The 24,263-nt window shown below is 35.1% G+C and overlaps 2 protein-coding genes across 8 annotated transcripts; one reads left to right on the forward strand and one right to left on the reverse strand.

The window, feature by feature from the left end:
* The first annotated feature begins 948 nt into the window (after positions 1-948).
* On the forward strand, positions 949-15,020 carry LOC105056579 (protease Do-like 8, chloroplastic). 7 transcript variants are annotated; one of them, XM_010938819.3, is made up of 14 exons: positions 949-1,274; positions 2,164-2,291; positions 3,090-3,172; positions 3,282-3,380; positions 3,609-3,675; positions 3,975-4,050; positions 4,132-4,198; positions 5,073-5,290; positions 6,899-6,966; positions 8,295-8,374; positions 10,611-10,697; positions 10,858-10,965; positions 11,091-11,279; positions 14,695-15,020. In XM_010938819.3, the coding sequence occupies exons 1-13, from the start codon at positions 1,102-1,104 to the stop codon at positions 11,217-11,219; spliced, it is 1,383 nt and encodes a 460-aa protein (XP_010937121.1). In that variant the 5' UTR covers positions 949-1,101; the 3' UTR covers positions 11,220-11,279; positions 14,695-15,020. The 7 variants fall into 7 exon arrangements, with proteins under 7 accessions (XP_010937121.1, XP_029123810.1, XP_029123811.1 ...); XM_029267977.2 differs by having other exon boundaries at positions 14,767-15,020; XM_029267978.2 differs by having other exon boundaries at positions 14,783-15,020.
* A 4,345-nt stretch (positions 15,021-19,365) lies between these two features.
* Positions 19,366-21,613, reverse strand: LOC105056580 (probable arabinosyltransferase ARAD1). Its single transcript, XM_010938826.4, has 2 exons — positions 20,367-21,613; positions 19,366-20,053 (listed from the first exon to the last, which is right to left on the reverse strand). The coding sequence occupies exons 1-2, from the start codon at positions 21,312-21,314 to the stop codon at positions 19,541-19,543; spliced, it is 1,461 nt and encodes a 486-aa protein (XP_010937128.1). The 5' UTR covers positions 21,315-21,613; the 3' UTR covers positions 19,366-19,540.
* Between the last annotated feature and the right edge of the window lie 2,650 nt (positions 21,614-24,263).

Raw genomic sequence — 24,263 nt, forward strand, 5'->3', positions numbered from 1 at the left:
GAAAAAAAAAGGATGGATGAATCTTTTTATATGTTTTGTGAAATATGAAAGGATGAGTGAAAATAATTTTTTTCTTTATTTGATATAGGATGAATGAGAAAAAAATTGGATGATATTTGTATAATATTTTTACTAAACTATTTTTAAATAAAAATATTATTATTATCAATTTATAATACTTATTTATACTGAGCAAATAAACAATGTATCAACTTATAATCTTCATAATCTATAATCATATAAAAATTATATAAATATTTAATTTAATATATAATTTTATAAATTATTTATTAATAAATTAATTATAAAAATAACTAATTATATAAATAAATAATTAATTTATAATAATTTAAATAGTTAATTAATATTATGTAAATAGTTAATTAAAAATAATAAATATAAATAGAAAATAAAAAATAATTTAATTATTTAATTATAATTATGAAATTATATATTAAAATTAAAATAATGATTAATAAAATTTAATAGTATATATAAAAATATATATAAATAATATGAATAAAAAATATAGAAGTATTATATTTTTATTAAAAAATTAATAAAAAATAATTTTATCAATGTAAAAATTTATTTTTCAATGCTCTATCTATTCTTCCTTTAAATTGATAGGTTAGAGTAAATGGACAAACTCTTTTTTTTTTATCTATTCTCTAAGTTTTTGAAATAAACGATGGATGAAAATCATCCATTCTTCTAATCTTCCTCTCATCCCAATCAAACATAAAAATAATATAAATTTTTTTTTTAACTAATTTTATTATTTATTATTTTTTTGGACAAGCGTCCCTCGGGCCTTGCTAGTTGGTTTACATGAAAAGCCCTTAACAATGTCTATTTGCCTGCGCGAGTCAGGAGTCTAACTGAGCAAATTAACAAGACGTCCCTGGATAATTATTTATACGAAAAAGCCCTCAAATATCTTATTCCCCACCAGTCTCTCCGAGGCCACACGTACGCTCACTCTCCCGCGCCGGGAGCTTCCCCTCCAATCCCTCTTCGGATCCTCTCGAAACCCTGATCCATATCTCCGATTCTTCCTCTTCTCTCCGCTTTTGAAACCGAGCTGGATCTCCTCAAGAAATGCACATCTTAGCTTGTAATCCTTCGCCGCAACCCCAGGGCTTCGGGGCTCCGAGGCGTTTCGGCCGCCGAAGGATCTTCGCGGATAGCATCTCGTCAATCTGCTCCCAGAGAAGCACTTCATTTGATTCCAGTGTCGATGAAACTTCTCGCGACTCCCAATCACTTCCAAGGTCATCTCTTTTCCAACTTTGAGAAATTAGATTTGAATTTGCTTTTAATCTTTCGGTCTTGAGTTCTGCGCCAGAGTAACTTAAAGATGATTTGAATTTTTTATCCATTGTTGTTCCCTCCCGTTAATGCTCGCCCTTCGGTGCAAATATCATCTTTCTCTTAGATTAGACAAGAAGCAGACGATAGATTAGTAAATATAACATATAAATTGTTGTAAAAATTGAGTTCGTCTTGGAAAATAAGGAGCTAAATTGATTATTTTAGCATGCTGCACCTCTCATTTCAATTGGATGATTGGTTCACAAATGAGCCTGTTCTCAGATACTGGATACTCACATGAGTCTTGTTGGTCGACAAATCAAGGCTCTGGATTGCTCACACACTCTGAGATTTTCAGTCTCTTCGATTGTTCATGGGTTTCAACTTTCACCTACCAACAATATTTAAGATCAGTTCGGAGAAATAAATTCCGCAGACAACAAGGTTTATCTTGTTTGACTTGGGTCAGCTAAGAGCAAATAAAGCCAGTGGATTATTGGAAATCTATCACAATCTTATCTTGTCAAAATGCAGTTCCGTGCAATAGCATCATAATTATACAACATAGTCACAATTTAAACAGGCTTCTCATTATGCCATCTAATATTGATAATATTGCAAAAAAAATTGAAGATTTTTAAGGTCTTCTTAGATTTATGGTTACCCATGTAAGTAATGGCAGGAGTAAGCAGTTAAAATTTCACAAATGCAAGCATGTTCATGCACATATCAAAGTCTGTCTAATTGCTTGTCTGGTTGGCACTTCCAAAGGTAAGAGTTTTCTATTTTTTACCCATTCTATGTACTTATTGATATGTTTAGTGAGATACAAATTTTTGTATGTGCTAGGCCAGTTGGTAACCAGACTATTAACTTAGGAAAAATGATGAGCCGGATCATTCCTTGCACAACACGGCGTATGCTGTTTGTTACTCCAGCCATATGTCTCTGCTTCCATTCTTCAAGGTACTTCACAGGTTCGGACTGTTTGGCACTTTTTTAAACCAATGAAATTTTTGTAGGAAAGAAACTAATTTACTTGTTCAATGTCCTAAGGTCTGTAACCCATGTTATCTTTCAATAACTGTTCTGCCATTCCTTTTCATAACTCTTTTTGTGTAGCGGTTGGGGTCATACACGCCACCCCCCATGCCCCCAAACCCCCGCCAAAAAAAAAAGAAGACACAGACACGCATGCGAAAAGAAGTTGCATGTATGCATATGCATGTGTACTTGGTTTTATTAAGTTCCAGTGCAGTCTTAATTAAAGCGGGAATCTCTTCATTCATCATTGCCTATTCATCATGTTAACTCCATTTTGTAATGACAGTGTCAAATATATCTTCCTTCAAGCTATTATCCAGCATTTGCCTTTCTTGTTGTTTGATGATTTTTCCATCTTTCTCAGTGGTTGGGTAATCTGTGCAGTGTGGGGTTGTAAGCGATAATATAATTATGAGTTGCATTTCTTTAACTTCAGTAACTTCATTATTAAAAATCTTCCTTGCACTTTGCTGGATCATACTTTTGTTTATTAAGCATGGTACTCTAGATTATTTGGTTATGGTAAAATTAATACTTGAATTCTTCTTCTTTGCACTGTTGTCTCAATATTTGATTTTACCTTTGCATGCTAATCCACCTAATGTGGTAAATCTTACCATGTAGTTTCATGGAACATGCAAGAGTTTGAAGCCATGAGCATTGCACACTGAAGTTTAATTCAGTGCTTGTAACACTGTTTTTGATCATTTTCAAAAATTTTGCTATTACAGCTGTTGCATTGGGTGACTCATCGGTCACAGTTGACGATGTGACTCCTCGCATTTTCCCCTCTGGGCCACTCTTTCCTTCTGAGGTTTGTACCATTCATATCTCCCTAGGTGGCTTTGTGTTCAATGAGCAGTTTGCTGTGTTCTTGCTTTGCATCTATTTAGCAATAATATTGCTCAATGCCCACTTGGCAGGAAAGGATTGTAGAACTTTTTGAGACAAACACTTATTCTGTTGTCAACATCTTTGACGTAACATTACGCCCTCAACTTAACGTAACTGGTGTTGTTGAGGTTTGTGATACGATTTTCTCATATTACTTGTTGAATATTTAATGAACTATGGAAAAATGCATCAGCAGAATAAATATAAATTTATATAAATTGATAGATGCTTAGGGCTTCATTGACAGTGTTGACACATGAATGCATTTTTAATCATCGAGTGGAGACATAATTTTCCATATTCTTATGTTCAGTTCTTTTTATGATGGAAATTATTCTCTGAACATATAATACCAGGTTCCTGAAGGAAATGGTTCTGGTGTAGTTTGGGATAATGATGGACACATTGTGACAAATTACCATGGTAAGAACTGACAGGTTACGTGAGTGCTTGGCCTTATGAAATATATCTAACTTGTTACCTGAGTGCTTGGCCTTATGAAATATATCTAACTTGTTACCATATATATATATATATCTGAGTGATTCCATATTTCATTTTTAAGCTAGTTCTTGCATTTGATGCATGTGGATGAGTGGGTTATTTTGGAATTGACATCTTATATTATGTCAAATGGTTAATTTTATTATAACTTCTTCCAAAACAAGTTGGAAATGCTGAATCTGTTAGCTTAATTCTGCTTGTTATCATTTTCTTTCCAGTGGTTGGAAATGCTCTTTCGAGGAATCCAAGCCCTGGTCAAGTGGTTGCACGTGTGAACATCCTGGCTTCTGATGGGTGATTATCATCTCAAGTTATTGTGTGCATGTAATATTAAAATGTGACTTCTGTTTTCTCATGGTTTATGATATTTGAAAGGGTACAAAAAAATTTTGAGGGTAAGTTGATCGGTGCAGACCGTGCTAAGGATCTTGCTGTGCTGAAGGTAGAAATTTTTTTCCCAGTCATCCTTTTTTTTTTTTTGCCTGACAATTTGATGCTAATCTAAGTTTTGTGGGCTTTGTTTATTGTCAAGACTTCAGGATTGCAAATATCCTAGTCTATTGATTCATCCAAAAAACACTAGCTTCCTGCATAATTCATGTTATCTTGCTCATGTGTTTTCACCAAATTTTACCTTCCATACTACTGTAACAATTTGTTTGGCTTTGGGTTTACGGATGTTATCTTTGCTGCTGGTGGCTTATGCTCATCCATATGTTCAATAACGAAATTGTTATTCATTTGTACCACTTGATAGGATATAAAAAATATTGCAATATTCTGTATGACTTGTGCATTATGTTCCATAATGAATTTTTTAATTCATTCATATCACTTGAAAGGATATAAACGATTTTCTGAAATAAGTATGACTTGTGCGTCTGTATGGTCAACAGTGCAGTAGTACTTGTCCATATTATTTGGTAGGAATTAAACAATTTTGATCTAGTAGTTACAAGATGACCAATATGCCTTGCAGGCTCCATATGGTACGTGTAGCCTTCTGCGATGCATACACAATCTAGATAGTCATTACTAACAGCAATAAACTTGTAAAGCATCCAAATAATGACATTTATGAGATTTTTTCTTCACTGTAGTTTCAGTTAATGTTAGCCATGTTCTGTTCCAAAGTCAGAAAAATTCTTATTCTTCTTACTATTAAAAATGATGATTCTCATGGCCTTTACTTGTGTTACTTTGTAATCATCTAAGTAAAATCCAGCCCTTTTTTCCCACTTCCTTCTTTGGCAATAAGGGTAACATCTTTGATTGACATAATTTGTCTATCATGTGATGCTATAATTATTTAATAGGTGGAAGCTTCTGCAGACCTTCTGAAGCCAATTAAAGTAGGGCAATCATCTGCTCTAAAAGTTGGCCAGCAATGTTTAGCAATTGGAAATCCCTTTGGCTTTGACCATACTTTAACTGTTGGGGTTATTAGTGGATTAGATCGAGATATTTTCAGTCAAACTGGAGTAACAATTGGAGGTGGTATTCAGACTGATGCAGCGATTAATCCTGGGAATAGGTTTGTTCACCAGCTTTCTCAGTCCTTACAGTAAAGTTGTCTTATTGTGGACTACATTTGTAAGAATTTATTGCCAAGAAAGATTCTGTAGATTTTTACTTAGATTTCTGATCCTTATTAGTTAAAATACTGAGACAAAGCTACATTTTGCAACTTTTTTTAATAGTACTAATTAATTGTCAATTGCTTCTTTTACGTTTGTGAAATCTGATTGTTGATGTTGCTCAACTAGATCCACTTTTTACATGTCTGGTACTGTATTTAGGAAAAATCTCATTTTGTTTGTCATTTGATCGAGTCATAGATCTCTCATCATCATAGCAGGTATCCAGGATTGGATTAAAGGTTCATTGGTTTGAATGAGTATTGCGCTACATTGGAGTGGTGTGCTTGGACCAATTTGCACTGTTCAATGGTTTTGAATTTGTTGGAAATATCCCAGGAAACTAAAGGTCCAAAGTTTTCATTGAATCATGGAATGATCATCAAAGTGTAGTGCTACCCATCAATTCCAGCAATGGGCTTTTAAGATATCAACTGCAGTTTACTATTTATTAATTTTTTTTTTTTTAATTTTGTGAGATCTGGATTCGTTATGGAGTGAGTTTTCAAATAGCTACCATGTGACCATTTTGGATTTTTAAATCACCATCTGTATGGTAAACCTAGTAAACGAGTTTAAGCAAAGGATATGATCTGGTACCTTAAATGTTCCTTTTTTCATGACAGTTTTAGTGGAATTGTTTTACATGAGTGAATGACTGTGTGTGAATTAGAATTCACATGCTTCTTTCCATTTAAGTGTTGTGCAAATCTGGCTTCACATGCCATCTGGTTTCTTAAATATAATTCCTAGACTGTCATTATCATCATTAATCTTCTTCTATCTTAAAAAATTTTAACAGAAACTTGTGACCATTATTTAGTGCAATAAATAACTGATGTGGCTTGTCATGCATGTGCTACATGGACTAACAATGTGTTACTATTTTCACTCAGAAAAAATGAAGTGTCACTATGGACCCTATTGGTGTGTCGTCCTAAAAGCCTTCTGAATAGGCGCACTGAGTAATAGTGCAAGTCATGATTAACCTCTTAAGAATGATAATGCCTATGAATTTATATATCCAGTGAACAACTCTTTTAATATTCGCCTTAGTCCATTCAAAAACTCCTTTGCAAAATAAGAAATCATGCAATTTTATTTGTTTTTAAAAATCAGTGGCATCTCCATGGAACATGCTAATCAGACTGCATGTAGTGTCAAAAAGTGTGACATGATTGCTTTCTATGACCCTCATAGTCATGATGAGATGCTTGATCTCGAACTATTATCTGATTGCAGACTTTCTTAAAAAAAGAAATGTACCATTTTTTTCCTTTCTAGAAAAGACATCCGTGTCTTTTTTTTCTTTTCTTTTCTTTTTTTTTTTGTGGAAAAAGGAAACATCTGTAGGAGGCATGATAAAGGTATTTCAAAACTAACAAAGACGGATTGGAAAGATCAGATATTTACAAGAAGATCAGATACCTTTATATTTTGAAGAAGAAATATAGATACTTATGCCATCGAAAACACTTTCTTATATTGAATTGGACATTTGGCAGTGGTGGTCCTTTGCTAAACTCCAAAGGAAATCTGATTGGGATTAACACAGCAATATTTACGCAGACAGGTAACCTTCATTATTTTTGCATTGTTTTTATGTGACTTCATTTATAAAAAGGCAAACAGTGCATCCTGCATTTAAGATTATGTGTTGCTTGCTGGTCATTTTAAGCTGTGAGAACTATAATTAATCATATTGTCTTTATGAGTAATTGTAAATATACCTTGAAACTTCTCAGTTTACATAAAATGGAAATTTTCAAGCAGAAAATTCATTGTGTGCGATCTGCATGGTAAGGAAAAGGTCTCCTGAAGATATTAGTAGTACGAACCTGTACAGAATGGTCAGATGGCTGGGGCAATGTTTTCACAGATCTGGCTATCTTCTTATGTTGTCTGAAGTCCCAAATGCCTTTTATGGAGTTCCGTTTAGAAACCTAAGCAACTTTCTTTTTCTCACACAGATGTGCAGGCACATACACAAACATATGATGCACATGCATGCAAGCACACATGCACATTTGGTGTATTTTGAGTTCCACACATGGAGGTGTATGATGAGAGCAGTTTCAACTTTCAACCTTGTCCACATATCACGGAAAAGGCTAAAGAGTACTTTTGTTATTTACTAGTGCATTGAATGCATCCAGAAAAGCAAACAACTCCACCATCAGATGTGCTAGTTTAGTAACAAAATTATTGTTTCTCTTTTTTGTTCAATATGAATTGCATGAAAATGCATTTGCTTTCATCTTCGTAATGTCCATAAAACATTATCCTCAGTTTTGTTTTTTATTAGGTTTGGTCGACTATTTTCTTTTCATCTTAAAGTAGTCAGTCACATCCATGGCTTGCTGCACCCTGTATTTTTAATTTTTTTGCCTAGATCATCTTTTCTCCTTGAAACTTTCAGCAGTTGTCATCAGATATAAGCATTTTGTAACCACTTTGAACAATTGTAGATATCTATATGGTTTGCACTTGGGGGAAACTGGTCCTGGCTGACTTAATATTTGTTTTTTTTTTCTTCCAAAAAAGGATCAGTAATAAAAGTAGTTTGCCTGCATATTTAATAGAAAGAGTATGGTTTAGAACTTCACCTGCTATATAGTTTTCTATGTGTATGTTCTCTTATTTATTTATTCCCAAGTACTTGATTGTACCCCGATCTCTTCATTTTCAAGGTTTAGAGATTTTGTCTGTTTTGTTAGCATAAAAGCTTTATATGTAATATAAGGACATATGAGGAGTTTTCAGCAAAAATATTCAAATATAGTGCATGCTTGATCTTATTTGAAAAAAATACCTTTTGTCATACATTTACAGATTTGCCTCTAACCATTATTTTGTCAACTTGCTAAAGATTATCATAATAAAATTACTTTATTGTTACAGGCACATCTGCTGGTGTTGGCTTTGCTATCCCATCTTCAACTGTCCTTAAGATAGTACCTCAGTTAATTCAGTTTGGCAAAGTATGTTTAACTTATGTATCTTATCATTTTTTTTTTCTCAATTAATTTCCTATCCTTTTGTGTCTACTATTGAATCTCACAAGCTATCAAATTTTGAACATACCATAGTACAGACCCTGTATCACACACTATCAACCCATATCAGCTTGGGTGTATTATCTGGCTTGGCTAATGATGAGTAGTTATGTGGGGCATACAATGTCTCAGACCACACCTGTTTGAGAACAGTGCATGATTATAGGGAGAATTTGACACCTTGGTTTTTTACAACATTCTTAGATACATATATGTATATGCATATATGTGTATATATATCTATATATGTATATGTATGCCTGGAGTTAGGCTAGGATGTACTGGACTGTATTTGGCCTCAAATATTTCCTAATAGAAATCAATGAGCACCTCTCAAAATAAAAATTGACATCTTTGATCATGGTACATGGTATAATTTTGTCTAGAGATTAAAAATCATTTATTTTGGAGGTCTCTTGCCTACGCATCAAACAAGCATAATAGCAATATAGCTAGTGAGCTAAAGTATGTTATACACTATTTACAAATCTAAATCATTGGTTGTTATCTAAATACTTTAAAATATATGTAGATCAATTTCAGCTGATTTGGATGCTTTTAGACTATAGATCAAATAAAGCATGGTAAAATTGTTCATTTTTCATTGAATTCTTGGGTAAAAGATACCAAAACTTGGTGTGTGTGTGTGTGTGTTTGTTTGTTTCTAGCCATTTTATGCACCATAGATCATGTTCAATGATGTCAATTTTTATTTTGAAAGGTCAATCATTGATTTCCACTGGGAAGCATTTGGGCCCAAATGCACTTGATTGTATCTTGGACTAACTCTCTCTCTCTCTCTCTCTCTCTCTCTCTCTCTCTCTCGCTCTGTATGTATATATATTATACTGTGTGCATATATAGATAGAGAGAGATGGATTTTGCTCCTCTTTGGAAGAGAGGGTGTCCACTTCTCTCGAGTCCAAAATCAATAGGGCATCTAAATGAAAGATCCACACTGTTGATCTTAAAAATGCATAGAGACAAAACACGTGTATCTCTAATCTATGCATAAAATTGGGTGCAAAAATGGATGGTTAAAATGATGTGATATCTTGTTTCTCTATGATCTAAGCATTAAAATCTATTGATTTTCAATCTATATATTTTATCATGAGTAGATCATATCAATAAGATGGATTTCCAATTTAAAGGTTTTTATTACATATTTTAGCACTGTAGCATGATGAGGACTGTCCATTTTTGTATCCACATGATGCATAGGTTAGAGACTATCAAAACGTATAACATTTGACTTATATGATTAGTATAGGTCATGATTAATGGTGTGGATCTTTGATTTGGATGTGCCATTATTGACTTTGGACTAAAGAGGGGTAGATACACTTTCTTTCTTAGAGGAATATGGTCATACATGTGGCAAACTTCGTCCATCTAAGAAACATCCAACTATCTGTTAATGAGGATCAACTTGATTTGACAGAATTTTGGGATATGCCAACTTGAACGGCTCAGAGAATTTAGAATTCAAACAAAGCTTTCAGTGAAACATAAATTTCATATCAGTTGCTTATACATGCTTGGTACTCTGTTTTGAGCAGTCAGTTCGAAAATCCAAGATGACTTTATGTGGGAAAAATTTAGCTGAAATCTTGAACCCTTTATTGTTAACCAACTCCTGATCCTTTCAGGCTCAGATTTACAAGCATATGTTTCTTTCATTTATTCACTCATTCTTTTTTCTTTTGATAACATCAACCATTTGTCTGAAGTGTTGTATAACTGTCTAAGAATGTGATTATGTCAGAGGAAGTGCAAGAGTGGCAGTGGTTGATGATAGGAAAGAGAAGAATTTTTATGATGGTTTAACTAGGTGAGGAGTCAACATACTGATGAGGGCCTTTGATTCAGCTCGAAGCTGGAAAAGAGGAGGGAGGAACTGAAGGATTCTTTGATAGTGATGTAGTAAAAAATCTCAAAGATGCTTTCCGGTTTGTAATTGTTGTTTTTATTTAAGAACCAGTGATGAAGTAAGAAAAAGACTTACCTGAGAAGGATAGGACTATCTCTCCAGGAAGCACCGTTCACTTAACTAACACACTGGTTTTTGGGGGTTCATAATTTATTGTATTAAATCTGATATCAAGGACATTATGATTTACTATTTTCTCGTGCTTTATTCACTTCCTTTTCTTTTAAGGTTGTGCGTGCTGGTTTGAATGTGGAAATAGCTTCAGATCTTGTCACTAATCAGCTAAATGTTCGGAAAGGAGCCCTTGTGTTGCAGGTACAGTGATTTGAATGGCTTTATGCTGTTTCACTGACATGTCCTGAGATACCATTAATAATCTGAAAGGAGAAATTAACAAGTTTCTTAATTAGATAATCATTCTACTTTGTTGAATTAGATAGTCATTCTGTTGCACCATTTCACTACTGTATGCTAGGTTATGGGGAACAGTGTTGCAGCCAAAGCAGGTTTACTTCCTACTACTAGAGGTTTTGCTGGGAACATAATTCTGGGGGATGTCATTGTTGCGGTGGATGATAAGCCTGTAAGTATTTGTTCTTCCAGATCAGCCTTTTTCAGGGAATTTATGGCAGTAGTACTATCTTTCAGATATCAGAAAAGATGGGATATAACCTTCTAACAAAAACTTAACAATGTTCACCCGGGCAGATTAGAAGTAAAGCAGACCTATCAAAGATTCTGGATGACTATAATGTTGGAGATAAAGTTGTTCTGAAGGTTCAAAGAGGTAACCGGAGCTTGGAACTGCCTTTGGTCTTAGAGGAGACAAGCATTTGATGAGCACCCAAAATCCTCCATCTGTCTAATTGTGCATATCCAAGCTTGTGAAATTAATAGGTAATTCATTCTTTCACTATTTTCCCTCTTTTCTTTCACTATTTGTTTCCTTTGAAAAGGGAAAAGAATAAAATGTGCCAAGTATGGCTTCCAAATTGCTTGGTTGATATTATTGGACATTGGCTATTGGTTTTTAATATTTCCACATTGATTCATATTGTCTATTATTCTTCAGTCTGTTCCTTTTCCTCGCTTAAGAACTTGATTATATACTGTTTTATCCTCTCTTGACTATGATACTCATGATGGCTCTTAATAGGCAGGGTTCAGCCATGAATACCACTGTGAAGACAATGGCTACAGTTTAGATGACACCAACTTGCACAACATAGTTTCTCTATGACTGGAGGGGAAAAATCTGGAGACTGTTCTGTCCAGCAGTTTGCTGGATATCTCTTCCCCATTGATTTTTTATTGGGAAGGCTAAGTTCAATGCACCTTATGATGCTAATGAAATGCGTTGATGTTACCATTGTGATTCTCTGTGCATCTGTCCAAGCATATATATAATTCCATGTACCTTGTCACACATTGCAAACAATTGAATATAATTGTTCCAAGAACTGATGTATAGATATTTAAAATGATATTTCAATCAAAAATAATAGAGCTTGGAAACAATTATGTTCAAATAATTTGTAGGATCATGCAATATAAAGTCCTTATCTGTTCCAGCTTGTTTGTTAATTGCGTTTATAATTTCAGTTCCAATGGGGTTTCTTTTCCTCTTTGCCAAGGCTCTGTACTCTGTAGGCTGCATTGTCCCAGAGGAAATGAAGGTCATATTGTGGTTACCCATTATAACAAGATTCGCACTGCTACCTGCAGAAATGAAACCTTCATCTTGCCTGTGTTTCTCTCTCCAAGATGAGACTACCAACCATTTGTTCCTTGTCCTTTTTCAGTCAGTCTGGAAACATTCTGTCTTCCTTTTAAACTCCTGCCTCTCCCAAGCTCTTCGATGAAGCTTGGACTTCTTCGAGACTGTTGTAATCATAAAAGACTGGCTTTCAGGTTTGGACATTGCTCTGATTGTGGTCTCTTTGATCACCAGGCTTAGAAATCTAGTCCTTTCCAACAAATGGATGTAATGTTTTAAGGTGTTGATAATATTAGGTTTTGCATTTTTGGCTAGACTAAGATGGCCTTTCTCAGAATTATTCGTTCAACTTCTCCCTGTATTCTTCATATTAGTGCTCTCCTTAGTTTCTAATGTTTTTTTTTTTTATTTTCTTTTTTCTTTTTTCTTGGTGTTGGGCTTCTCTTTGTACTTTCCTTTCATTTACTTTATAAATGTGCGTTGGGCCTTGTGAAACTTGTTTTCTCAAAAGAAGTCCTTTCATTAACTTTAGTTCGAGGGAACAACTAGAGATTGTTAGAATTAATCATATCAGTGAACTTGATTAATTATTCTTAAAGCAGAGATCAGTTGATGTTCTCTATAAGGATGCTTCTTTCATATACAGTAACACCTCCGAACCACTTTTATCCGTATTTACCAGGAGTGGTTGCTGGTTCCGGAGCAGATTGAGGTGCAGGTATGAGGAATTGGGTCTCTTGAGAATATTTTTAGTAAGAAAACACTTAGGTTCCAGGTGCACGACAAGTTTCTGGGGAGATTCAGAAGCAGATGCACACCTAAACATAAGATTCCTGCTACTAAGCTGGCAGCTCATTATGACTAGATTCTGTGATGACAAATAATTATTCCTAAACATCTGCCATTTCTTTTCCAAAATATCACTGCAGGACCATTTAACTCTGATGTTTGATAGTATCGAGAAATTGGTCATCTCCATGCATCATGTCCTTGTTTTATGGATGTGCATCTTAAAGCAGCATCTGTCAGTCATTTGTGATGCACAGGGGTCTTCCTTTCTCTCACCCTTTCTATGTGCGGCAGCATAAAGTCATTTAGAAAGCAAAAAGTCTGAGGCTGACAAAGTGATCTGATCAACGTGTTTCTAGCTAGCAGTTGGATAAAGAATCTGGATGCGATGATATTTATATATACCTGTTGTGCTGTATGAGTATGACAGGGTATCTGATAATACATGGGGTGGCAAATTGTTTAGGCTAAATGTAGCAACCATTCTCATCCATGTATGTGATGCCATAATCAACTTGAAAGGTGACTTATGCTGATTGTCAGAAATGGTCTAATTGTATCCATTTATTTTTGGGGTTTTTGTTTTTTCAAGGTTCCCAATCTCTCTATTTTATCCCACTGTTATATGCTTTTCTCAAACCTTGTGACTTCACCAGTCATTGTTTTTGAATTTACTTAGAAGCCTCTGACCCAGCATTCTGTCTCTGCGTAGCAAAATGGGCTTCCAAATTTCTCTAAAATGTGGCGTGGTTGGTTTTGGAGAATGTTAGTAGGAATATGACCTTTAATTACCATTTTGTATTGCAGCATTTGAAAGAAAGAACCTTGGAATAATTGTTGGTCGATGCTGTTATGTAGAAATATATATGGAACCAGGTGTTTGGATAGAGCCAAAGCATATTTGAAATGTGTATAGTAGATGCTATTTTTGAACTCCAGTGATTTCTGGGCAAGCCGTTAGTTATCGGGGAAGGTAAGCTTTAGAAATCTTGTGGATTTGCTCCCTTTATTTTAGACTAGATCATATTTTGTTTAACTAGTTTGTTTGATGTGGGTAGACGATGTATGGAATGATGCAATGCAATTATATTGTCAATCTGGAGATTGATCATATTAAATCTACATATGGAGTTTTGCCAGAGAAAAGGCCTTAATGTATAAAATGCCTTTGAAACCCAGTCTAGTGGTTTGGAGGATGCTTGTGGTTGCTTGTAGAGTTCAAGGGAGGATCAGGCTTAAGGCAGTTCTCTGGTAGGTATATGGAGCTGGAGGAGTCTTTGTGATCTTGAAGTTTTTTGTCTTCTGACTCTAACCGAGTCTAATACATTTACTTCAGATAGTCACAAATTGACTTTTCTGGCTATTTTGTTTCATTTTGTTGGCTGATCTGGTCAAAATCTGAAAACTAATAATTTAGATTTAATGAGAGAAAAGGAGAGGGTATCATGAAAATGTTTCATAATGAATACAAAAATGTGGGATACAGAAGAAAATTTTCAATGCAAGTTGTAATGTGTATGCATTTATGAATATTTAGTCTGCTCCTACCAATGTACCAAAGGTTTCTTATAATATACATTAATAACTGCTGAAATTAAACAATAAACTAAAAGAAAATAACAAATGATAATGTATGGAGTTAGAATTGATGTTTAACCAAAAAAACCTCCCATGTTATAATATCTCACCTGTAACTATGGATTTGATTGTGTGCATTCCATATGCATAACTTTTATCTGAAACAAAAAATCATATACATAACTTTTATCTAAAACAAACTTTATCAACCTCTTCTGTCCTTAACAGGCCAAAAAGAAAAGCCTGTTTCTGTTTAGCAGGCAGAAATCTGAAACATTACACATGGAAGCATTCATTTAGGATGCTTTTGCTGTAGCAGGGAAGCAGGACGATATGTTGCTGGTGGGAAGGCTGATTGGAGCAAACAAAGCGGGGACAACAAGTATACTGAAAAGTTCAATTTCTATTGCACCGCAAATATGATAAGGATCTTGTTTTTGCATGTCAGCTTTTCTTTTCTGTACTTCTCACTTGTAAATATGTCGATAAGCAGTGTTGATCTTTGTTGATGTGGGAGTTCCAACTTGATTAAAAATGAAATTCTTTTTGGGCAAGATTGTTTGTTAGTTTGTAGCACATAGCATGAACATGAGAACATCCTATTATGAGTGACAAAGTTTCCAGAAAAAAAAAAAGTAATGTGCAAAGATCTGTCACCATAGCTTTTTATGCAAGATGCACGAACATGTGTTCAGTGGGTCTCAATTGCATCCTCTTGGATATCTGAGATACTCTTAGCAGGGGATCTAGAGCTCTATTGTGAAGTTAAATCTTGCGGTGGCTCTGATGAACAATGCTTCAGCTCTGAATTCTGAAAGTAGACATTCCTTGGGCAAGGTATCATGACCCACGCGGGCATTCTCAACATTCTGTATGGGACGGGAGATATTACTTAAAACAGCAGTTGCATTCCATTTGTGTATTTTATCCACGAGAAGTTGCAGCAATGAATTTGATCTGGAGTGGGCAGGAATTGTGATCTTCGTTGATATGGGAGCTGCTTTTGAGATTTGCTTAAAAAATTCACAGGAATTTTTGTTGCTATTATCTCTGTTTTCTTTTTAATTTATGTATTCATTAAGAACTTCATTTGTTGAAAGGAAATGCCTGATACCATTGAGAAGTGAATCTGCTGATAACACTGTAACTTGAGTAATTAACAAAGGCATTGGCTTGTTAAACTCTTGTCCATTTTCAGTCTTTTCTGGAGCTCTTGTACTCCAAATCTTTTTTTTTTTAAAATACCTTTTTATGATGAAAGGAGGAGCAACAAAGCTCAGTTCTTATGCTCTAACTCTATCATGTTCCTCTCTTCATGAATTATTATTGCTCGGTCTTCATGATTTGGGTGGTTACTTGTATGGATGACAATTTACAAGCAGAGTTTACAGATGGAATACCGGGCATTTGAATGGCATTTAATAAGTAGTATTTCTGATCTTTCAATATTTTCTATAGTAATGTATGCTTATGTGCTTAGTAGCAGATGGATCAAATTGGTGAAAAGGGAGATGGATCAAATTGGTGAAAGGGGAGAGGTGCGCATATTTCTTCAGAAGGAACTTCCCAACCTTGCACAGGAGGTTGGACAAACAGTTGTAACATATGAGGTTATGGAATATTAACTCTAGGGAAGTTACATGGTTCAATGCAATCTGGGCAAATTGCATGGCTTCGCAGATCCTAATTAATATGGCTCTCAGGAGTTGCCCTTGTAGTTTCAGAATAACGACTTTTGTACCCTTTTTTTATTGTGTTGCATGAGTTGAAAGCAATCGAAAGTTTGGAGGATGATTTTTACACTTTATTTTATATTCTTTTATTGCAAGTCTTACGAGTTTTTTAAATTCAAAGACGTGATTTTGGTGATTTACATATGGGCAAAACCTCAAATTCCAACGCCCGCTTTTTCTAAAAGTCTGGACTATTCTGTTCCCCAAGTTTCAACCACCTCTAGACTGGTTTGCTTTACATCAACTTAATTTGGGTTGTTCACTTCTTTTCCTTCAGGTTTTAATTCAAAAATATTGAACTGGAGCCCTAAAGTTCTTTGCTAGCCTGGTCCAAAGGGGAAGGAGATTGCTTTGTAGTACTAGAAACATGCCTCCTAATTCAAAAGGAGCTACTCCAAAGAGAAGGCGGAATCATGAAAATTCCTTGGCAGCCCTTTTGTTTTATTTTTCTTTTCCTTCACTCATCTTTATTTTACTAACCCTCCTACAATGATCACAATCTCGTAGGTTTATCTCGAACCTTAATAGAAGAGGAGCAAATGTTAAGCACCAAAACTCATAAAAAGTAAAGTAGCCTTATGCTGTCCCCTTTTTTCTTAAAATCTATCCCTCTCTCTCACCTATGTGCACCTGCAGGTAGAAGCCACTTAGGATTTGGATCTGCATATGCTAATATGCCTTGGTAGGTGATAAATACCTTGTTCTACTTAATTTCTGGAAATCTGCATGCTTGTCCAAGTATTGTTACCTTCTATCAGAGAATTTATGAAAAGCATAGGTGCTGTGCATACCGAACATCAAGCATGGATGCGAATTTTGTACATGCAGTCCTTCCAATTACTCTCTTTGCAGATAATCTTACTCATCCAACTCAATTAGATCTGGTGCATTATAACATGCTTGCATTCAAAGGTCGAGCACAGACATAAACTTTACTTAGATATGCACAATGTATAAAATTTTTGTCAAGCCCTAAGTTTTTTGGTGCAAGCCTAAGATTTCATTAAGGCGATATATTTTCAAAGAATAGCTAAAAGCATTGTATTTTTTTTTTTTTTTTGGCAATCTTTACTACATGTATCTCCAATGGAACAAGCATACCTTCCCAGATAAGGTCTAGGTTCAAAGAACAAGCCTTGGAAAGCAGCAACAGCCTCTGTTGTTCTTTTGCTTTGATACAAAGTTAAAGAGTACAAGCCTACCCATTGGTGGTAGTATCTGAGTTGGGCTTCCTTGGTTTGGACCACGACCAGTCCATTTTGGCGCTATGGAAGCTCCTTATTTTTTTTTTGATAAAGTTAGGGAACTTGCGCTTTAAGAATCCTTCAAGCTGCATGCGATTACGTGTAACAAATATAAATATAAAGAAACGGTTAAAGGGGAATATGATCTGCATAGATAAAGGAGAAAATTAAAGAGCAAGGGAATTACATGGAAAAATTACAGTAAAGCTTGCTGTGGTTCTCTTTGAAACTTTGAATGGGGGCCTGAGAGCCAGCAAACGAGGAAAAGGAGGTAGTTTTGGTTGCAAGATTAGCAAAGAAAAGCATAAAGAAACTCATTTAGCACAAGAAACTAAGTACTAATGTTTTTCGCTGCATGGATACGAGTGCTGCTTGGTTCAAAGGGGAATTTTCTAAAGCATAGGAAGATCAAAGGGAGGGAGGCATAAAGCAAGTGTTTCGTTTGCTGGGTTCCTACTCCCCACATCTCTCCTTTAAGGCTTTTCTTAGAGAGGGAGAGAGGGAGACAAGGGAACCAGTGGAAAGATACTTAGCTTCCCAAGAATTGTGTTCCAATCTCTTTATTCATGCCTGTCAGAACCTTCTAAAACAGCCTTAAATTTTGCTTGGCTTGCAGGCATATGATTGAAGTGAATCAAAATTCTCTAGGTGTTTTTAAGTCACTTTGCTTTATGCTTTTAGACTTAGAATCCAATAGGTGATAAACACTAGGCCTATATCTACAGGGAATGGAGCATGCCAAGACAAGGATCAGAGTCTCAGAGTGGTGTATATTTTTTCGAGTTTAAGAAGAAATACTTCATCTCTGTGGTTAAGTGGTGCAACAATGGGCTGTCACACTCAAAAGCTTCTCATTCTCCTCTTTTGTGTTGGTTTCTTAGCTTGCCAAGTAGAGATGGTCTATGGTATGAGAAAAACAGATCTTTTCCTCAGGTGGAGTGAAGAACATTGGCTAGCAGGAAAGAAGCCACGCATCCTTGCCAACATTGGTGTTGTTAACCTTGATGCCGAGAAGAAATCTGCAACTCCACCTTTTTCGTTCGATCCTAATCAAACCAGCAAAAGAAGAGTTCGAAGAGGATCTGATCCCATCCACAACAGGTGTTGACAATTTGAGCTCTTTCTTGTCGGATAGCAGAGCCCTGAAGGAGTGAGTTCCATGGACAAAGCAACGACAGCTTGGAAGCATCCGTGATGTGAAGAAACTGCTAGGTTTTATCGCATTCAGAGTGTGTTTTCATTTCTCATTTGGTTCGGTCAGTCTTCGCTATCTTGTTAAATAATTCAATGGTTTTATTATAAAGATATTTGTACAGAGCTATTAAAGGAAAGGATGCTCAAGGACCATAGTAAGCCAACATCTCTGTTTTGCTATTGAGGTCCAAGCAAATTAAAGAGAAGGTTACGGGCAATGATATTGAATCCTACCCATCCAGCGGATTATTTTCTTTAGAAACAAACATGAAAAAAGACTTTTACCATGTCAAAAAATTACAGCTTTACTTTTACAAATCATAGTGAATTTCTGAAAATCCTTTCATGCATCTTCTCTGATTTTCTTTGGACATACAATGCTAAAACCAGATGTCAATCAGTTTCAGAGTTGGCCTTGAAAGAATTTGATAGTATGATGATTTATTATTTTGCTTATCTGTAGTTATCTTTCATGAATGATTATTTGGTTTATATATTAAATGTGAATTGAAGTTCATCATTATAGGGTATTTGTTTAGTGATTGATTCCTTTCTTTTGCAAGTTTTTCAGCTAGCTCTGTTGAGGCAACTGAAATTCTCACCACCAAAAATTCTTTAGCTAATTGCCTAGGCAATAATTACACTGTCCCATCAAGTTAACATTTTTAATAAGATTCCATTTTTGATTATCTAAGATATATTTTCACCAGAATGTTGAAAAATTCAACTTGGTAAGTTCCCATGGTATGCATTGAAATTTATAATAGATAACCATATAAACTATCCACAAATTCTTACAGGTCTTTATTGACCAAGTCAGACAAAGTTCCACAGCAAGAGGGTTCCAATCAGTATATTTTCCTTCTAAAGACTTCTAAGGCTAAGGTATAAGACTTCTGAATTTCATCCTATGAGCTCTGCTCGATGGAATCTGTTCTCCTTGTGAAGTTTCAAATGAACAGATGAGATCTTGCGAGCAACTGCCTCCCAGATCATCTGAACAGCATCTCCCTGCTTCGATGGATACTGATACTCAAAATGATGCGCAATTTGCTTTAACCTTTCCCACATTTTAGTCCATTCATCTCGTTTGATTCCCCTAAGTAGATTCAACAAAAAACCTTTCTTGACAGCATCTGAAGCCCGTACGAAGACGCAGAACTCCGAGTAGTCTAGGACATCCTCGAAAGGCAGCTCGATGTCATCGCTTATAACCACAGGGACACAGTGACTCACAATAGCATCAAAGAGGCGATTCGATGAAGGGGTGTCTCCTGCTATATTTAGACAGAATCTCGACGAAGCCATTCCCCGACCTGCATGTCTGATTCCATTCTCCCGAACGCTTCCATAGGCAAAGTGCACATCTTTCTCATCTTTTAGAAGTCTGTAAAGTTTATGGCGAATCATGCCACCCTGCAACACCCATCCAAATGAAATTATTTACTCAATTGGCATGAAATGATATAAACAAGAGCCAATAACCAAACATAATAAGCATGAAGAAAATGAATGGTGTTGCAGTTATATTGAGGCTAGAAAAGAGCTAGCCTAGCAAACCTAATTTATCATTTCAATCAGTAATCTTATATTACTCTTACTGTATATCAATCAGAAAAGCTCAAGTTTGATCATTCCTAATGAACACCAATAAAGAGCAGCTGAAGAGATCAAAACAGTCTCTGAAAATTTATAGAGCAGCAAGTAATTCATTTCAAAAGAAACTTACATCCTTCCTATGGATTGCACCCTGGAAATAGGCCAATATAGGGCGGTCTTCAAATGGAGCTGAATCATTACCAACCGAAGGCACTACATGCATGTAAGGAGCAATGACATCCTTCTTGAGATTAGCAATCTCAACCGGGTATCTCCCGAAATCTGCGAGCAGAAACATAGCCGACCCGAGCTTCCTCCGAGCCTCCAACATGCTGTTTGGATGATGGGCTACAATCACATGATCCTTTCCACCCCCTCTCCTCCACTCCTCTCGGCGCATCAAGTAGTCCACCAATTCATTCTGCAAAACCTTATTCTGACCAATCTTTTCCTTCCCATGAAGCTTCGAATGCCGGTTGTAGCTCAAAGATGAGAAGAATGGCACAAAGATCACATCTGCATGACTTGAATTCGTCACTCTAATTGCCGAGCAAGGCCTGACGACACCCGGAGAATTCGACGAGAGAAGATCTAATGTAAGCCAGTATTCAACACTGTGCTGCAAATTTAAGCCACCCGGGTAGCTTGGGATATGACGACGAACATCCGGCCATATCTGATCCTTCTTCCCCTTCCAACCCAACAGTCCAAAATGAAACTGAGAAGGCAAGTCATACATATAAACCTTGAGCAAAGCCTGATTGGAGTCGCATAGTTTCCTTCTTCCTTCACCTAAGCACCTTGCATCCTTCTTGGAATTGGAATTTCGTCGAACACTTATTCGGGATATCGTAGGAGGAGGAGGAGGCAATAAGTCAAGATGATGAGTGTTATGATCCCTGAATTGGGTACTGAGCTCTGATGTCTTATTGGCAAGCACTAACATAAGAACTGATTCAGGTATGAGGTAACTACTGCTGGACCTTAGAAGAGTGAAGCAAGAGAAAACCAAGAGGAAGATGGACAGAAAGACAACATAGAAAAGGAACCTTTTGGTCATAAAGGACAAGGGATGCATCTTGACATCAAAACAGAGCACTTTATTGAGATATGATGAATTAATGAAAGAAGAGTTTTAGATCTATTGGTGAATGAATCACTTGCAGTGCCGCCCACAATCAGTGATCTATTAGTAAATTTAACTTAAAGTAGAAAGTAGCAAAATCCTTAGGATTTTGTGGAGGGTAAGACTTAAAACCTCAGATTTCCCACATCTCCCACAAGCTCTTTTTCATAAACTCATAGCTCTCTAAATATACTTTCAGGGGAAGAAACACATGAGATATCTGAAGTTAAGGAATTGATGGGGAACTTGGGAGGTTGGTGTGATTCTGATCTTTGGTGGGACTTCCTATGGAGTCAGCAACAAGGGATGGTGGGTGATAATTCCTGATGGAGAGAGTAGGGTTACAGCCATATTGTTTGAGAACATTGTCAGGCTTCCAAGGCGAAGCCGGTAGATGAACACCCAAAGGATGGGGGCTGCAGTATTTGTCACCAACGGGTCATGACCTCTTGGATCAATATTTGATTATTTTTGTCGATATCACACATTACAATAGTTTTAAGTAATAATACTTGAAATGAGAAGGCGATTTTGGAATGATAAGGGGTAGTTTGGAGGGGCGTTTGGGGTGGATCCCTGAGAATCTCGGCAAATCAAGGGTCCCACCGGCCACCACTGGCACTTTCCCAATTGTTTGGTAGAAAAATTTCCATACTCTTTAAGCAGCATGCAGACGTTCTATAAACTATGCTGTACCGAAAACCAGCTCTATGCAATAATTTATATATATATATATATATATATATAAAGAGAGAGAGAGAGAGCAAATATATCAAATGAGAGAAGTGATTTAATATGAGATGTGAGAGAATATAATAATAATAATAATATATTTGTTCTCTCTCTTTATATATATATATATATATGTATTTAGTTTTTTTAGTTGATAGATCCATGGTGTATTCTTATAAAGGGGGTTTGAATATATACAGGTGGAGTCTGAAAGTTTTCGTTTTTATTTTTTGAGAAAATGATGGGAAACCTGAAAAGAATCCACCAAAATATCTCTGATCAAGTGACAAATCCAATTCTAATATCTTTGATCCAGTGTCAATAAATGGTACACAATAGTAATGTGTGTCCAAAATTTTTTCTCCCATCATCTATTCATCTCATTCAAGAAGTCATGGAAATATAACAAATGGTAACACAATCAATTCTATATCCTATTATATGTCAAACTAATTCATAAGTCCATGCATGACTTACGAGCTTCTTATATTCATACATGGTACCTACAACTCCTTCACAGCCTTTACCGAGGAAAACACATATCTGTCAAAGAACCTTGCAAATGATGGTGAAATAATATAAATGTTCCAGACTCCTTGAATTCCATCCATTAGTTATATATATATATATACTCATCATAAATAAATATATTTCTCTTGGTTTAGATTTTACTCTCCACAAGGGATTGAAATATGGCAAATGCCTAAACCAAAAAGCAAAAAATTGTTTTATAAACTGATAAAATAGATCGATTTTAATCTAACAATTGATCACAACAATTTGTGCTTGTATTCTGCTGCTTCTCATGTGTACAACCTTTTCTTTTATTAATCATGGAGCCTTATCGAAAAACTTGTTTAAACAAAAATAATATTTGACACTCTATAGAAAAATAAATATATAATATATATGCATGTAAATTTTTTTTCAAGTCAAAAATTATGAAGGACCTCTGAAAATGAAAATCAACACTATTAATTATAATCTATATCATTTAAATTGATCATTTTGATGATATAATATCATTTTTTAGTTTGGGCCATAGTTTAGACATATTCAAATTAGTTGAAAGTTGATTTGTTTATATTTTAAAATATTTGATCAAAATCAATGATTTGAAATTGCAAATTATATAATTTATATTATATTTTTTCTCATAACCTATTTCGCACCATTCATTTATTGCTAGCTTAATCTAAGGGCAAGAGACTTTCAGAATAAACAAAATTTACTCTGTTGGTATTTTACATTTCTCAGTTCATTATCAGCAACGCCCATTCTATTTTAAGAAGTCCGCCATTGTTTTTAGTTAGGAACAAGAATGATACCTCTTCACACGATGCGATGCGGAAGGAGATATTAAAAATATAAATATAAATTCATTAAATAGAAGAATAAAAAATTTTTTAAAAAATAGAATGAAAAATAAATAATAAATTAGATATATTTAATAATTAACGAGCATTCTGTGACACCGACCGGCATTTTAACACTTCCAATCGCTTCGATGGCTAAAACATTTTTTAGCATGTCAAATTAAATAGAACTCAACCAAAAACAAAAAAATAAAAAGACTTTATCCATTTCCTAAAATAGTTAATAAGTGTATCTGTGTGTTTCCTAAAATGATTAAAATTTTTTTTTACCCAACTAGTATATATTTTTTTGAGCATTTTTTTTGCTTGTAAATAAGGTTCAGTAAAAATAATTAAGAAGGGTTTCTGTATTTTCTAAAATAAGGAATAAGATTTTCTATATTTTTTTAAATAACTAAGAAATTTTTAAGTGCAAGAATATATTTCCATTTAATAGGTACAGAGATATGGAGCTAAGTGTTCTAAGAAAGCATCCCAATCTATCTCACTATGAGTACAACATATTTCATTATTGGTCCGTTTACCAATTTTATATAAAAAAAAAGTAACTTACAAAAAAACTACTCACTTCAGCTTCGTATCCATAAATTAGGCAAAGTAAGGAGTAAGCTGACTTCGTGTGGAATAAATTATGAATTAAATAAAACAAATATCATTTCCAAAGTTTTCAGGACATGCAGATAGACAGCAATCCAAGGAAACTTCTATCAATTTTTCTCAACACATTCCCAAGACAACGGGTTGCATCAACTTAGAATTAGATTTGACAGTCGAGTCAAGAAGATTATGCTTC

The sequence above is a fragment of the Elaeis guineensis genome, chromosome 13, assembly GCF_000442705.2.
Source record: "Elaeis guineensis isolate ETL-2024a chromosome 13, EG11, whole genome shotgun sequence".
Classification (NCBI taxonomy): Eukaryota; Viridiplantae; Streptophyta; class Magnoliopsida; order Arecales; family Arecaceae; genus Elaeis; species Elaeis guineensis.

Excerpts from the sequence above, each read along its gene's own strand:
- LOC105056579 (XM_010938819.3), top strand. The coding sequence starts at position 1,102 with ATGCACATCTTAGCTTGTAATCCTTCGCCGCAACCCCAGGGCTTCGGG. Across the intron at positions 5,291-6,898 it reads GCGATTAATCCTGGGAATAG|TGGTGGTCCTTTGCTAAACT; the intron begins GTTTGTTCACCA and ends GACATTTGGCAG. Across the intron at positions 8,375-10,610 it reads AGTTAATTCAGTTTGGCAAA|GTTGTGCGTGCTGGTTTGAA; the intron begins GTATGTTTAACT and ends TTTTCTTTTAAG.
- LOC105056580 (XM_010938826.4), bottom strand. The coding sequence starts at position 21,314 with ATGCATCCCTTGTCCTTTATGACCAAAAGGTTCCTTTTCTATGTTGTC. Across the intron at positions 20,054-20,366 it reads GTGCAATCCATAGGAAGGAT|GGTGGCATGATTCGCCATAA; the intron begins GTAAGTTTCTTT and ends TGGGTGTTGCAG.